Here is a 16,848-nt window from a genome sequence, read left to right as displayed (position 1 = left end):
GACCTAAAACCAAGTTTTAAAACCAATGCCAAAAACCAAAATATATAAACAGACCTACAGGTGATTTAGATGTCAGAGTTTGTAGACAAAGACTTTAGAAAGCTATGGCTAATATATTCAAGAAAAAAAAAAGGAAATGATTACTAAAGCAGATCAAATACCTATAATTTTAACAGAAAATTGGAACCTATAAAGAAGAATAAATTAGAATTACAGGGAAGTACAATATCTAAAATTCAGAATTCAATGGATAGATTTGACAAGCAGAAGGCAGGATCAGATGACTGAAAAATTGATAAATAGAAAAAAGCAGAACTGAAGGATAGAAAGATAAATACAGAAACAAGTAAAAAGCATGTAGGTCATAGTAAGGGATTATAAATCATCCTATTATGAAGACACATGCACATGTATGTTCATCGCAGCACTACTCACAATAGCAAAGACATGGAATCAACCTAAATGCCCATCAATAATAGACTGGATAAAGAAAATATAGTACATATACACCATGGAATATTCTGCAGCCACCAAAAAAGAATGAGGTTTTGTCCTTTGCAGGGACATTCGTGGAGCTGGAGGCCATTATCCTTAGCAAGCTAACACAGGAACAGAAAACCAAATACCACAAGTTCTCACTTATAAGTAGGAGCTAAATGATGAGAACAGATGGACACACAGAGAGGAACAACACACACTGGGGCTTTTTGGAGGATGGGAGGAGAGAGAGGATCAGGAAAAATAACTAATGGGTACTAATCTTAATACCTGGGTGATGAAATAATCTGTACAGCAAACCCCCATGACACAGGTTTACCTATGTAACAGTCCTGCACATCCTGCATATGTACCCCTGAACTTAATTGCAATGTGTAATTTGCAGAGGATAAACAGGCAGATGAAGGAGCAAAAGCAATAATTAAGTAAAGGCCAAACACTTTAAAACTCATGAAAATTATCAGCTCAAATACTCAAGAAATCATATAAACATGAAGCAGCATAAATAGAATGAAAAAATGCTTATTTTTAAGTTTATATGGAAATATTTAAAGTAACAAGAATAGTTAAGGTGATCTTGGAATAATAAAGCTGGGAAATTTACATTAAAATCTAATCTGATATCAGATATCTAGAGGTATTTTGAAGTTACAGTAATTTAGAAAAGGTATTATTATTACAAAGTAGACAAATATACTCATGGAACAGAATAGAAGAGAGAGAGAACAAGAGAGAGAGAGACAGAGAGAGAGATGCATCTTGATTCTTATATCACATGATAAACAAAAATAAATTCCAGATGGTTTTCAGATCTAAATGTGAAAGAGTGAAAGGTAAAACAATCCAGCTTTTATTAATAGAAGAAAGCATAAGAGAGTATCTCCATGATCTTGGAAAAGGTAGAGATTGCTTACACAGGACATAGATTAACATTAACCATAAAGGTAAAATAGAATGACTTAAAATATATTAAAAATTAAGAAATTTTCTTTATTAGAAGATCATTAAGGGAGTAGAAGCCACAGAGAGGGAGAAAGTATTTGCATTGCATATGCATAACAAAGGACTCAAAAGCATAAGACATCCTGCAAATCTATATGAAAAGTATCTGAAACCTCGATAGAAAAAAGGCCAAAGTCTTTAATGCGCACTTGTTAAAACAGTTTCCCAAGCTCACAAACACACACACACACAGGCACACACACGCACATGCACATGCACAGGCACACAGTCACAGACAGACACACACACACAGTGACTGATTGCATTAGTCAGCAGGGAAATGCAAAATAAAATCCAAAGGCTACCAGTACACACCCATTAGAATGACTAACATAAAAAAGACAGAAAATACCACTTCTTGGTGAGGATGTTGAGCAAATCTGTACTCTCATGTGCTACTGATGAGAATCTACATTTGTACCAAGGTTTTGGAAAATTGTTTGGTGCTATTTAATAGTGCTATACATGTACATATCATATAACTTCGCATCTCTAGTCCTGAGTATAGTTCCAAACAGGCATCATCGTTTATGTATACCAAAAGGCATATAAAGAATGTCCATAGCAGAGCTCATTGTAATAAACTCCGCTGGGAACTACCTTAATGCCCATCAGAATGGATTAAAAAGCTGTAGCATAGTCACGCAATGAAATACTATACAGCAATGACAATTATATTACACTCAACAACATGGATGAGGTACAGCCACAATGCTGAGCAAAAGCTAAATACATAAGTGTATATAGAGTCTGATTCTATTTATACTATATACACAAAGAGGCAAAACTAATATGTGCTGTTAAAAGTCTTTAATATTTTATCCATCATTGCCATTGGTTGTATTTCCAAATTCCTGACAGATTAAGCAATGGGATTCAGGAACAAGAAGTTGGAATTCCTAGGTATTTTATAAATTCAATGTTATTCATAGAACACTTTCAAACTTCTTAATGCTCTCTATTCATAATCACGGATATCTAACTTTTAATAAATAAAAATATTAATAGTAACTTTAGAAGTATTCATAAAGAGTGGTAATATATGGTAAGATTACTCAGACACGAGAAAATGATAGCAAACTGATAGTATTTGAATAACAACATTTGAATTTCTTAATAAAGTAAACAGCACTACATAGAATCACTCATCAAAATTGCCAGATTAAGGATTTATTTTGCTTCTTAAACTTGTTATGTATTAGAAGAACACTCTCAGGGTTTGTGTATAGTATACTATGCATATAGTATATAGTGCTTTATGCGTTTAGAATACTGTGTGTGTAGTATACTATACATATAAAATACTGTGTGTATAGTATACTTATGCATATAGACTTACTAATATTAAATTTTCAAGAATTACCATCAGCAGCATAGAGGGCATTAACACACTTATAATAAGCAAAATCAACTGATCGGGTTGTGACCACTTTAATCCTATGTACTTCTGTCCTGACACCAGAGAATTTCAAAACTTTAACTCAGTGTGACAGTGTTTCCTGCTCTTGGTTTTGACTTAACATCAATAGATTCCTTCAAAGTAGTAAAGTCTGTATGTCTATTGTTAAGCTTTAATTCTTACAAGATCATTATAATACTTTTTTCTGGTTTTGCTCATATCTCAAGTATTTTTCTCTGGATTTGATATTCAGAAAAATATCTGTCTTTCTCAACACAATGTCAGGAAGGAGTTTCCACATAGAAGCACTAGTCAGGATAGTGGTTACCCTTGATGAGGGTTGTTATTGGAAAGGGAAGCAAATGATACTCCTGGGTGCTGATTATCTGGAATGTAACTTCGGTGTTCATAAAAGAGATCTGGATTGGAGATTTAATTTAGGTGTCATCTACATAGATGATGTTTAAAGCCATACAGGTAGATGAGATCACTATGGAAATGACTATATACAGAGAAGAGAAGAGAATCAAGGAAGGACTTTTTCTTTAGACATGATAACATTTAGAAGCTAGAAAGAAGAGAATAATTTAATAAATGTGAAGGCAAAGACAGGTGACGTATGAGAAAACCTAAAGGGAACGTGTTGTCCTGGAGGCCAAATAAAGTACATCAAGAAGGAGAGTGATTTAAATTATTAAGTTCCTAAGTGGGCAGTTAAAATTAATCTTAGAAAACCTCTAGTCAGGAAGCAATTCTGGAATGACAGAGTTAGAACTTCTGAAAATCCACTCCTCCATAAAAGCAATGAGACAATTTTCAGGCATTGTCAAAATAAACTTTCTCCAAATTCTGGAAATTAACAAAAGTCTCCTAACACTCCGAAGAGTGTTATTCAAGAAAAATGATTAGTTCTCAGTACGACCAGGGAGCCCTATTCCCATCCTCTTCTTTCCTCCTCTGTAGAAGCCTTGAAGATTTTGTCACGATGAAAAGGTCAATCCATCAGAAAAAAGTATAACAATTATAAAGAAATACACACTTAAACACAGAGCCCCAAAATACATGAAGCAACACTGATAGAACTGAAGGGAAAAATAAGACAATTCAACAGTAATAATTAGAGATTTCAATATTCCACTTTCAATACATGGATAGAACATCTAGGCAGATCAACACAGAAATACAAGATTTGCACAATTCTATAAACCAACTAGACATAACCAACATCTATAGAGTGTTCCACCAAACAACGTAAGACTGTACATTATTCTCAAGTGCATATGGAACATTTTCTGAGGTAAGTTATACAATAAGACTCAATAAATTTAAAAGTATTGAAACCATACAAAGTACATTTTCTTACCCAAAATTAGAAATCAGTAAGAAAAGGAAGTTTCCAAAATTTACAAATACGTTGAGATCGAACAACACATTCCCCTCCTAAATATACAGTGATCCAAATAAAAAATCACAAAGGGAATTAGAAAATATTTTGAAACAAATGAAAATGATGACATAACATACCAAAACTTATGGGATGCATCAGCTTAAAGCAGTGCTTAGAGGGAAATTTATAACTGTAAAACCTATATTTAAAAGAGAAATCTAAAATCAATAACCTGAATTTCCACCTTAAGAGACTAGAAAAAGAAGACCAAACTAAATCCAAAGCAAGCAGAAGGAAAAAATAATATTAGAGTAAAAATAAATAAAAGAATTTTAAAAATTAAAGAAAATAAAAAAAATCTAAGTTATTTGAAAAGATCAGCAAAACTGATAAACCTTTCACCAGACAGACAAAGCAAATAAAAGAATAGAATCACATTACTAAAAGCATGAAAGAAGGCACATCATACTTGCCTTACAGAAATAAGCAGGATTTTATGGGAATACTATGAGCAACTGTACACCAACAAATTAGATAACCTAGATGAAATGAAAAAAAGTCATAGAAATGTACAAACTGATGGAACTGACTGAAGGAGAAATAGAAGTTTTCACTGACCCTGTACTAAGTAAATAGGTTACATTAGTAATTTAATAACTTTATCTCATAAAGAAAAGCCCAGGCTTAGATCTAAGGCTTCACCATTGAACTGTACAAAACATTTGAAGAAGACTTGATACCAATCAATACCAGGTTTTCACAAATAATTCTTGCAAAATATAGAAGGGGAAAGAACATTTCTTAATTCATTCTATGAGGCCAGTATTACCCTGATATCAAAACCAAAGTTAACTTAAAAATACAACTATAGACAAGTATTTCTAATAGACAAGTATTTCTTATGAGTATAGACACAAAAATCTTCAATGAAACTATAGCAACGGATTCAAGCAACTTATAAAATGGATTATACATCATTTTTAATTGAGATTTATCCCAGGAATACAAAGTTGGCTCAACAACTAAAAACCATTCAACATAATATGACATATTAATAAAATGGACAAAAACCACACGATCATCTCAATACATGAGGAAACATATATACTCTGCACTAGAAATCCAAAATTTTCTTAATTTGCCAGTAACTAGTGGCTATAACTTGTCCTGTCATTGTGAATAATAAAAGTTTTGATAATTGCAATTATTTGATTAAGTTATAAACCAATATAGTACCTGTTTCCATTTGCTTTTATATATACCAGCCTCAGGCTGTAGCTTTCAGATTCATCAGAGCGCCTAAATGTTTTAAAAATTATTTTTGTTTTAATTGACAAATGTGTATACTTTTTTGGCACAACTAGATGTTTCAATAAATATATATATTGTGTAATGATCAAATCAGGGTATTTAACATTTCTGTTATCTTAAATATTTATCGTGTATTTGTGGTGAGAACATTCAAAATCCTCTCTTCTGGCTATTTTGAAATATATCATACAATATTTTAAAAATATAATCAGTCTTCTGCACAATAGCACACCAGAACTTATTCCTTCTATCCAACTGTACCTTGTACCCATTAATCAATCTCCCTCCATTAACCAAGCTCTCTCCAGGCCCTCTCTCTTCTCCTTCCCCAGTCTCAGGTAACCGCCATTCTACTCTCTACTTTTATGATATATCTATGTTAGATTATGTATATGAATGATACAATGCAATATTTGTCTTTCTGAGCCTTGCTTACTTCATTTAACATAATGTCCTGCAATTTTATCCACATTGCCACAAATAATAGGATTTCATTCTCTTTTTATGGCTGAATAGCATTCCATTGTGTGTGTGTGTGTGTGTGTTCATATATTATATAACATTTTCTTTTTCATTCATTCATTCATTCATTGATGGACACTTGGATTGATTCCATATCTTGGCTATTTTGAACAGTGCTAAAATAATAATTGAAATATAGATATCTCTTGAACATATTCACTTTATTTATTTTGGGTGTATACCCAGTAGTGGAATTGCTGGATATTATGGTAATTTGGTTTTAAATTTTTTTAGGAAACTCCATACTTTTTTTCATAGTGGCAGTACCAATTTGCATTCTCACCAACAGTGTATAAGAAAGAATTCCCCTTTATTCTCATCTTTTCCAATGCTTGTTCTCTTTTGTCTTTTTGATAATAGTCATTCTGACCAGGGTGAAGTGATATCTAATTGTGGTTTTGATTTGCATCTCTGTAATGATTAGTGATATTGGGCATTTTTTGTATACCTGGAGGCCATTTGTATATCTTCTTTTGAGAGATGTCTATTAAGGTCTTTTGCCCATTTTTAAAATCAGATTTTTTTATATTGAGTTATTTGAGTTCCTTAGATATACTGGATATTAACCCCTTATCAGATGTATACTTTGCAAATATTTTTCCCATTCTGTGTATTTTTTGTTCACTCTGTTGATTGTTTTACTTCCTCTACAGAAGATTTTTCGTTTGATAAAATTCCATATCTCTACTTTGCTTTTAATGCCTGTGCTTTTGGATTCTTATCTAAAAGATCCTTGCCCAGATGACTAATGGCATGGAGAATTTCCCCTACATTTTCTTCTAGTAATTTTATAGCATTGGGTTTTACATTTAAGTCATTAATCCATTTTGATTCAATTTTTTATAGTGAGAGATAAGGGTTTAGTCTCATTCTTGTACATGTGGACATGCAGTTTTCTCAGCACCAGGTTGAAGAGACAAGTGGGATTCATCCCAGGGATGCAAAAATGGTTGAAAACATACAAATGAATAAATGTGATACATGACATCAACAAAATGAAGGACAAAAAACACATGGTCATTTCAATAGATGAAGAAAATAATATTCAACATCTCTTCCTGATGAAAGCTCTTAACTAATTAGGTATAGAAAAAGAATGTACCTCAACACAATAAAGGCCATATATGACAAACCTACAGCAAACATCGTACTGAATGGAAAAGGTTTAAAGCTCTTTTCTAAGATCTGAAACTGTGAAACAAGGCAAGGATACCCAGTCTCACCACTTCTCACAACTAGTGGTGAGAAGTCCTAGAAGTACTAGAAGTCCTAGCCAGAGCAATTAGGCAAGAGAAAGAAATAAAAGGCATCCAAATTGGAAAGGAGGAAGTCAAATTGTCCCTGTTTGCAGATGACATAATCATATAAATATATATATATATATCCATACACACATACATATATGTGTATATATATGTGTGTGTGTGTGTATACATATATCCCTAAAGAACTAAACAAAAATTTGTTAGAATTAATGAAGAAAATAAGCAATGTGGAAGGATACAAAATCCACATACAAAAGTCAATACCATTTCTATATGCCAGTAGTGAACTATTTGAAAAAAGAAAGTGATTCCATTTACAATAGCTACAAAACATTAAAATTCCTAGGAATAAATTTAACCAAGGAGGTAAAAGATCTCCACAATGAAAACTATAAACATTGATTAGAAAAATAGAGGAAGACGCAAATAAATAGACATCTTGTGTTCATGGATTGGAAGAACTGATATTGTTAAAATGTTCATGCTACCTAAAGCAATCTACACATTCAATACGATTGCTATCAAAACACCAATAACATGCTCCCTGAAATAGAAAAAACATTCTAAAATTCATATGAAACCACAAAAGACCCCAAATCTCCAAAACCGTAGTGAGCAAAATCAATAAAGCTGGGGACATCACACTACCGGACTTCAAAATATACCACGAAGCTATAGTAACCAAAACAGCATGATAGTGGCATAAAAATTGACACATAGAACAATGGAACATAAAAAGACACATGCAATTTTATGTTTATCACAGCACTATTCACAATAGCAAAGTCATGGAATCAACCTAAATGTCCATCAGTGGAGGACTGGATAAAGAAAATTGCTATATATATGTATATACGAACACATACACAGACACTGTGGAATACTACTCAGCCATAAAAAGGACGAAATTATGTGTCTGCTGCACCATAGATGGAACTAGAGGCCACTATCCTAAGTGATATAGCTCATAAACTCAAATACCACATATTCTCACTTATAAGTGGGAGCCAAATAATGGATACACATGGATACAGAGAGTGGAATAATACACACTGGAGATTCCAAAAGGTGAGAGGGTATGAGAGGGTGAAGACTGAAAAAATACCTGTAGGGTGCAATGTTTAGTATTTGGGCAGTGGGTACACTAAAAGCTCAGACTTGTCCACTACACAATATATCAGTTTAACAAAACTGCACTTGTACTCTCCAAATCTATAAAAATAAAAAAATAAAGGAATAGAGAATACAGAAATAAACCTACATATTTACAGCCAACTGATTTTTGACAAAAGCACCAAAATACACATTAAGGGAAGGACAGTCTCTTCAATATATGGTGCTGGGAAATCTGGAGAATCCTTGGATTTTTACCATGTCCAAACCAAAGTTCTTTTCACTAAAACTCTTTGTGATCTCTATCTTGGTTTAGATCCTGTATTCTGGTTACCTACCTCCTCAACCTTGTATAACATCCCTTTCCCCATTACATTGGCCTTCTGCCAGTTCCTAGAACTCTTTACCACGTAGAAGACTTTGCATTTGCTGGTTTTGGGGAGTTTGGGAGGTTTAGTTGTTTTGTTATTATTTTGGCCTGAAATGTTTTCCATCAAGCTCTTGCATGACTGACTCCTTCTTATTTCTTAATGTTTTAGATTAGAAACCACCCTCAGAGAGATCTTCTCTTATCACTGTATCTAATGACACCCCTCCTCACCCCGTAACTCTATTTTCTTCATAGCATGCATCACTATCTGTTACTATATTATTTATTTACTTGTTTATTGTCTGTCTTTTCTCACTAGACTGTAAGCTCAATGAGGTGATGGGGCCTCAGATGTTTTATGACCACTGTATCTTCACTATCTAATATGATGCCTTGATATTTGTTGAACGGGTAACTGATTAAATCAGTTAATCAAGCAAGTGGTTTCTGACAATATTTCAAAAGAAATGCTTTCTCATTTGTGCTAACATGGCAAGATTGTTTGTTACTTCCTTTTTTCCTGGGGTCTGTTACATACCAAGGCTCAGATAACAGAAGGAGGCATTTTGCTAAGCAACTAAAGACAAGGAGATACTTTTGCCATTATAGCTCATATGAAATATATTGAGGGGCCCATTCAGCAAGTGCAAAAAGTTCTAATTGTCAGGTAGATATCCTTTCTTCAGGAACCAGTCCCTCCACCCTACCCCAGCTCCTCCATGAAAATAGAATGTTTGGAATTGAGATGAGGGGGCAGTTTTACAGGAGAGAAGCCGAGGAATTAAAGGAGCCCAAATCCATGGAAGAAGGAAAGCAGAAAGAGGTCTAACTGGGAAGAATTCTGCTCGCCAGTGGGTGAATAAATTCCATCATTATCCATGGAATCATTAGGATTCCATTAGGAATCATACTATCCATTAGGATCATGTAGAATCGTTTTAAAATGTCCTTTTTCCTTTCTTAACCACCATGAAAAGTCAAAAATTATAATCATTTCTACTTCTGAAATCGCTCTGTCCCACTCAGTTCAACCCACTGTCTAGTATATTATGCCTGTGGGTCACTGACACCAAAAGGCATTGTGATGACCTTTTAAATACTGTCTTGGCTTCAGTTTCACTCTTTTCCACCAGCCATCCCTACGGCAGCTAGGGTGATCCTTCCCAAGCTTATGTCTGGTCATGTCATCTCTCTCCTTTAGGCATGTCCACAACTCCTTGTGTGTACACACATGTATGTACACACATGTGCGTATTCCAACAGAGGTTGCCACATGCCCGTTAGAAGTTTCTTCTGGGGACTGTATAATAAAAACAAGAAATCCAGGACTGCAAAAACCCTTAGTTCTTAGGGTAGGCAATTTGGATCTTTTTTTTTTTTTTTTTTTTTGAGACAAAGGCCTTGCTCTATTGCCTGGGCGGGAGTGCAGTGGTTCAATCACAGCTCACTGGAGCCTTGAACTCCTGGGCTCAATTGATCCTCCTGCCTCAGCCTCCTGAGAAGCTGGGGCTACAGGTATGTGCCACCATGCCCAGCTAATTTTTAATTTTTTTGCAGAGACAGTTTCTTTCTATGTTGCCCAGGCTGTTCTCAAACTCTTGGCCCCATGCAATCCTCCTGCATTGGCCTTCCAAGGTGCTGGGATTACAACATAAGCCACTGCACCCAGACTAACTTGGATATTTTATGCTATTTATTAAGCTTCCTTCTGGCCTGTGACTCCAGTGATACTATTAATTCCTTTACTGCTCCATGTGCTCACATACTTTTTGCCTTGGCTATGTTGTTCTTTTGCTAGGAATGTCCTTTTTTTTTTTTTTTTTTTGAGACGGAGTCTCGCTCTGTCGCCCAGGCTGGAGTGCAGTAGCGCCATCTCAGCTCACTGCAAGCTCTGCCTCCCGGGTTCACGCCATTCTCCTGCCTCAGCCTCCCGAGTAGCTGGGACTACAGGTGCCCGCCACCACACCCGGCTAATTTTTTTGTATTTTTAGTAGAGATGGGGTTTCACCGTGTTAGCCAGGATGGTCTCAATCTCCTGACCTCGTGATCCGCCCGCCTCGGAATGTCCTTCTTTCACCTACTAAAGGTGGCCTCATTTTCTGAGTATCATTTACTTTAAGAATCCTTCTGTAACACCCCACTCTGAGCAGGAGTAATAGTGCTCACCTCTGGTTTTACTTAACACTTGTGTTTATTTCACTAGTGTGCACACTCCTATATTCCAAATTGCACTACAGCCATTGTGCTTTCTCTGTCTCCCCAAGTAAATTGTGGGCTTCCTGATGTGATGGTGGCTACTGTGCCTTCACAAACTTTATTTGCCAGTACAGGTCAGGCTCCAGGCAGACACTCAGTTGAGTAGTTTTCAACTTGTTTTTGTTTTTATTATTATTTTTTAATTCACATCTTCGTCTTCCATTTATTCATGTCTTTCCTGCTTTGCCCTCTATCTTATGAGAAGAGGGCATTTTTTTCTCCTCAAATCCCTCTGTTCCCATATATTATTGCCAAAGAAATTAAATCGTTGCTTTTTGCATAGAGTAAGTTGCTACTCTGGAGAAGTGAATTTTCTGAGATACTGATAGCTACACAATTTATTGTCACATCTGCATTAGGGTCTGCTTGGATTTTCAGGGTGAATATTCAGGGTTGTTTGTGCTAGGTACTCAGCTTAAGTTAAGAGATCCAGCAAGAAATTCCTTTTCTTTTTTAGGGGTGGAAACAAAATCTTTCATTGCTTACTCTTTCCCTGAACAAACCTGTTCTAGTTTTTACACTGTCAAAATCTTGGGTAGATTGGATAGACATGGCACTATCTTTAAACAAAAAGTGTTACAACCATCTGAACAGCAAAGGTAAGAAGACCTATACAGATGGTTCCCTGCTTAGGAGTAGGGGTACCCCAAGCATGTGTACTAAAGAGAAAAGACTCTGGGGAAAAATGAGAGCACAAGGGTCTTGTGAAATCACATTTCACTGATAGTATTATGACTGCCTCATATAATATCAGTATAAATTTTAGGTAAGGGTTTGAGAAGGGTTCTGAGAAGATTTTCCTTTCTTCTTGGTGATAATAGTTTAAAGGTCCACGAATCAAGCTGAGAGCCCTAGATATCCCGTAAGTAGAAGAGGATGCTTTGTTTTTAAGGTGGAATCATAAGGAATCATACCCATCTATAGGAGAAAGTCTGTAGACCATAGGTTGTAAACTGGGAGCTTCAGGTGTGACTTGTTTGATCCATACACTGTTTACAACTTTTAAAATTATTTGCTAAGATTTTAAATTTGGGAGATGTCACATAAAATTCCACATTTGCTTATTATTTCACAAAATCAGAAGATTGACAACACACTGGGCTCAAATCCTACATGGCTTCAATCAATCGAGGCCAAATAGTGACTATCCCTTGTAGATGAGGATATGCTTTCCCTTTCCTCATAAGCTCCATCACTTTCACGTTGCTCCCTGAAAAGGGAGACTAATATCAATTGCCAGTAATCATCCCACTTGCACTTTCGTTTTACTTACAAGAGAATTAAGAGCTCCCAGTAGAAATGAGGAGAATGAAAGGGTTCTTACACCATATCTATCCAGTTTTTTTAAAAATGAAGACATGCTGAGATGGCTATATTTTAAACAAGATGGGAGAGTTTACATTTTCTTATAGAAATAAAGGATATTTTCACATCTTTAAGCACACAAAGGATGCTTTTGTTGAAAACATAAAACTTCATGTATCAAAATTATGCTATTCATTACAAAAAACTATGATTTATATATAGAAAAAATGCACAATGAAAATATTAATTAAAAAACATTGAAAGGTTTTGTGCTTCAGTGCATACACTAAATGTTATTGCTAGAAAATGTGGTTATGCTTTCAGCAACAAACCTTTACAGGCATCAAAATATTTCATAGATACCAAACTTGTAAAAAAAAAAGTTATTAATTGCGTCAGAAATTATGTGTCCAACTAGAAATGTTGTTGTTGTTGTGTTGAAGAAATGACTGAGACGATATACAAGGCAAATTACGTGGAAAAGTTAAACTTCCTGTGATATTTTCCTTTGCAGCTTATAAGAGCACAGATATAAAAAATACCATAGAGTTATGAATATTTGTTCATGTCAATGAGAATTTTGATGTGATTGGAGAAATTTTTAGCATGTTGCTCATTACAAACAAAGCAGGAAATGACTTATTTAGGTGTATGGAAAAAGTTTTAAAAAGTGTAATGTAAGCAGATCACAATTAGTACCCACGAATAGCTGTTAATGTCAGACTTGTGAAATGTATATCCAATGCTGCAAAGTTTTGCAGGGACCCAGCATTTATATTTGTTTATTGGCAGATTCACCAGAAATTATTTGCTTTGTGGTAGAAGGTTTAAATAGAGTATATTAGGGGTATAGTAGTTGCCACCATGAGCTGGAGGAACCCTTCTTCCCCTCTGGCTTGAACAACAGGCCGCTCAAAACTTGAAGGAAAAGGGTATACAGTATGTGGTCAGCATCCCTTTATGAGCCTGGGTGCCTGAGTTAGGGCAAGTACTCACCCTAGATATAAAATCCACGGTGGAAACAGTTAATCATGTCAGGGAAGGAATCAACTCATTTCTTTAATATACTGACTAAAATTAAATAACCCCACCTCATTTCTCACCATTTCCCTTACTCACACCCCTGCTAATCTATACAAATTCTGTACTCGACATTGGAATTCTAAATACAAGCCTTGACATTAATGCTGATGCAAAAGAAAAGGTGTCAAGTGTCTTGTTTGCGTATCAAAATGATAAGTTATGAAAGAAAATTATTGTAATTTTAATTTGGAATTTTTCTTTTTTAACTTAAAATACCACTAGTTTGAATTTTTGCTTTCTCTGATATGCTCACTCCATAATTAATTAAATTTGTATTACTTTTCTGCCAGTTTATTTTTCTTACAATTAGCCTGATTTACTTATTCAAGGTACCTCTGTGTTAGTCTGTTTTGCTTTGCTGTGAAGGAATACCTGAAGCTAGGTAAATTATAAAGAAAAGAGTTTTATTTGGTTCATGGTTAAGAAGCATGGAGCCAGAATCTGCATTTTGTAGGGACCTCAGGAAGCTTTTATTCATGGTGAAAGGCAAAGCAAACCAGCGTGTCACATGAAAGGAGGAGCAAAAGAGAGAAGGTGGTGCAAGGCTCCTTTAAAACAATCAGATAGCCTGTGAACTAATACAGCAAGAATTCACTCATTACTGGAGGGGGGTGGCACCAAGCCATTTGTGAGGGATCTGCCTCCATGACTCAAACACCTCCCACTGGGCCCCACTTCCAACACTGGGGTTTGCATTTTTTTTTATTATACTTTAGGTTTTAGGGTACATGTGCACAATGTGCAGGTTTGTTACATATGTATCCATGTGCCATATTGATTTGGGGTTTGCATTTTAACATAAGAATTGGAGGGGTCAAATATCCAACTTATGTCAACCTCTATGGCTCCTGTAGGCATTTGAGTCTATGACACCTACATGAGATAATATTTCAGCCATTCCTCCCCCTGCCCCTACTGTTTACTCTCCAACAGAAGAAAAAGTTTATTGGCAGTCTAGAAGACAGTCATTGAAGTATGAGAACACTCTGGGTTCATTTCTATGTACACAGCATATACTACAGTAGCTATTCAACGAGAGTTTATTGAATGGATGGAAGGATGGATGGATGGATGGATGGATGGACAGATGGATTACTTCAGTTGAAGACAGACCACATACCCAGAACTCTTTGAAGATGGAAGTTTTATTTCAATCTCATTTGAGTTTAGTATCAAGGGTAATCATTCTCCATTTCCTTCAACTTCTCTTTATTGACCCTTCTCTGCCTTAGATGCCTATACAACAGCTGAAGTGGTTTATTCTTGGACTCTCGGAAAGAACAAATCTGTGGAAGTGGCACAGGATGGTTCTCGCTTGAACCAGTATGACCTGCTGGGCCATGTTGTTGGAACAGAGATAATCCGATCTAGTACAGGTATTTAACTTACTTTATTTAAGAAACATTTCTGTAACCTGTACCACATGCCAGTCACTGTTCTAAGTGCTTATAACTTATTTAATCTTCAAAACAGTGTTGTGACAAAGGTAGTATTATCATGAGAAAACTGAGGCATATAAAAGTTCAGTAATTTGCTCCTTGTCACAGTTATGCAATGGCAAAACGAAAATGAACACTTGTCAGATGGGCTCCCAACACCATCCTCTTTTTTTTTTTAAATTATTATTATACTCTAAGTTTTAGGGTACATGTGCACAATGTGCAGGTTTGTTACATATGTATCCATGTGCCATGTTGGTGTGCTGCACCCATTAACTCGTCATTTAGCGTTAGGTATATCTCCTAATGCTGTCCCTCCCCCCTCCCCCCATCCCACAACAGTCCACAGAGTGTGACGTTCCCCTTCCTGTGTCCGTGTGTTCTCATTGTTCAATTCCCACCTATGAGTGAGAACATGCGGTGTTTGGTTTTTTGTCCTCGTGATAGTTTACTGAGAATGATGTTTTCCAGTTTCATCCATGTCCCTACAAAGGACATGAACTCATCATTTTTTATGGCTGCATAGTATTCCATGGTGTATATGTGCCACATTTTCTTAATCCAGTCTATCGTTGTTGGACATTTGGGTTGGTTCCAACTCTTTGCTATTGTGAATAGTGCCGCAATAAACATACGTGTGCATGTGTCTTTATAGCAGCATGATTTATAGTCTTTTGGGTATATACCCAGTAGTGGGATGGCTGGGTCAAATGGTATTTCTAGTTCTAGATCCCTGAGGAATCACCACACTGACTTCCACAATGGTTGAACTAGTTTACAGTCCCACCAACAGTGTAAAAGTGTTCCTATTTCTCCACATCCTCTCCAGCACCTGTTGTTTCCTGACTTTTTAATGATGGCCATTCTAACTGGTGTGAGATGGTATCTCATTGTGGTTTTGATTTGCATTTCTCTGATGGCCAGTGATGATGAGCATTTTTGCATGTGTTTTTTGGCTGCATAAATGTCTTCTTTTGAGAAGTGTCTGTTCATGTCCTTTGCCCACATTTTGATGGGGTTGTTTGTTTTTTTCTTGTAAATTTGTTTGAGTTCATTGTAGATTCTGGATATTAGCCCTTTGTCAGATGAGTAGGTTGTGAAAATCTTCTCCCATTCTGTAGGTTGCCTGTTCACTCTGATGGTAGTTTCTTTTGCTGTGCAGAAGCTCTTTAATTAGATCCCATTTGTCAATTTTGGCTTTTGTTGCCATTGCTTTTGGTGTTTTAGACATCAAGTCCTTGCCCATGCCTATGTCCTGAATGGTATTGCCTAGGTTTTCTTCTAGGGTTTTTATGGTTTTAGGTCTAACCTGTACGTCTTTAATCCATCTTGAATTAAGTTTTGTATAAGGTGTAAGGAAGGGATCCAGTTTCAGCTTTCTACATATGGCTCGCCAGTTTTCCCAGCACCATCTATTAAATAGGGAATCCTTTCCCCATTGCTTGTTTTTGTCAGGTTTGTCAAAGATAAGATAGTTGTAGATATGCGGCATTATTTCTGAGGGCTCTGTTCTGTTCCGTTGATCTATGTCTCTGTTTTGGTACCAGTACCATGCTGTTTTGGTTACTGTAGCCTTGTAGTATAGTTTGAAGTCAGGTAGCATGATGCCTCCAGCTTTGTTCTTTTGGCTTAGGATTGACTTGGCGATGAGGGCTCTTTTTTGGTTCCATATGAACTTTAAAGTAGTTTTTTCCAATTCTGTGAAGAAAGTCATTGGTAGCTTGATGGGGATGGCATTGAATCTATAAATTACCTTGGGCAGTATGGCCATTTTCACGATATTGATTCTTCCAAACCATGAGCATGGAATGTTGTTCCATTTGTTTGTATCCTCTTTTATTTCATTGAGCAGTGGTTTGTAGTTCTCCTTGAAGAAGTCCTTCAAGTCCCTTGTAAGT

The 16,848-nt window shown here is 35.8% G+C and overlaps 1 protein-coding gene across 2 annotated transcripts in view; it reads left to right on the top strand.

Annotated features, from left to right (window-relative positions):
• GABRA3 (gamma-aminobutyric acid type A receptor subunit alpha3) overlaps positions 1–16,848 on the top strand; it is a 271,961-nt gene that overhangs the window by 213,424 nt on the left and 41,689 nt on the right. For both annotated transcript variants that reach the window (XM_055268325.2, XM_055268326.2), the window contains exon 7: positions 14,744–14,887. In XM_055268325.2, coding sequence (XP_055124300.1) covers positions 14,744–14,887 — 144 coding nt within the window. The remainder of the gene's footprint in view (positions 1–14,743; positions 14,888–16,848) is intronic.

The sequence above is a fragment of the Symphalangus syndactylus genome, chromosome X (genome assembly GCF_028878055.3).
Source record: "Symphalangus syndactylus isolate Jambi chromosome X, NHGRI_mSymSyn1-v2.1_pri, whole genome shotgun sequence".
Lineage (NCBI taxonomy): Eukaryota > Metazoa > Chordata > Mammalia > Primates > Hylobatidae > Symphalangus > Symphalangus syndactylus.
The sequence above is the reverse complement of the archived record's forward strand: the minus strand, read 5'-3'. Positions and strand labels throughout refer to the sequence as shown.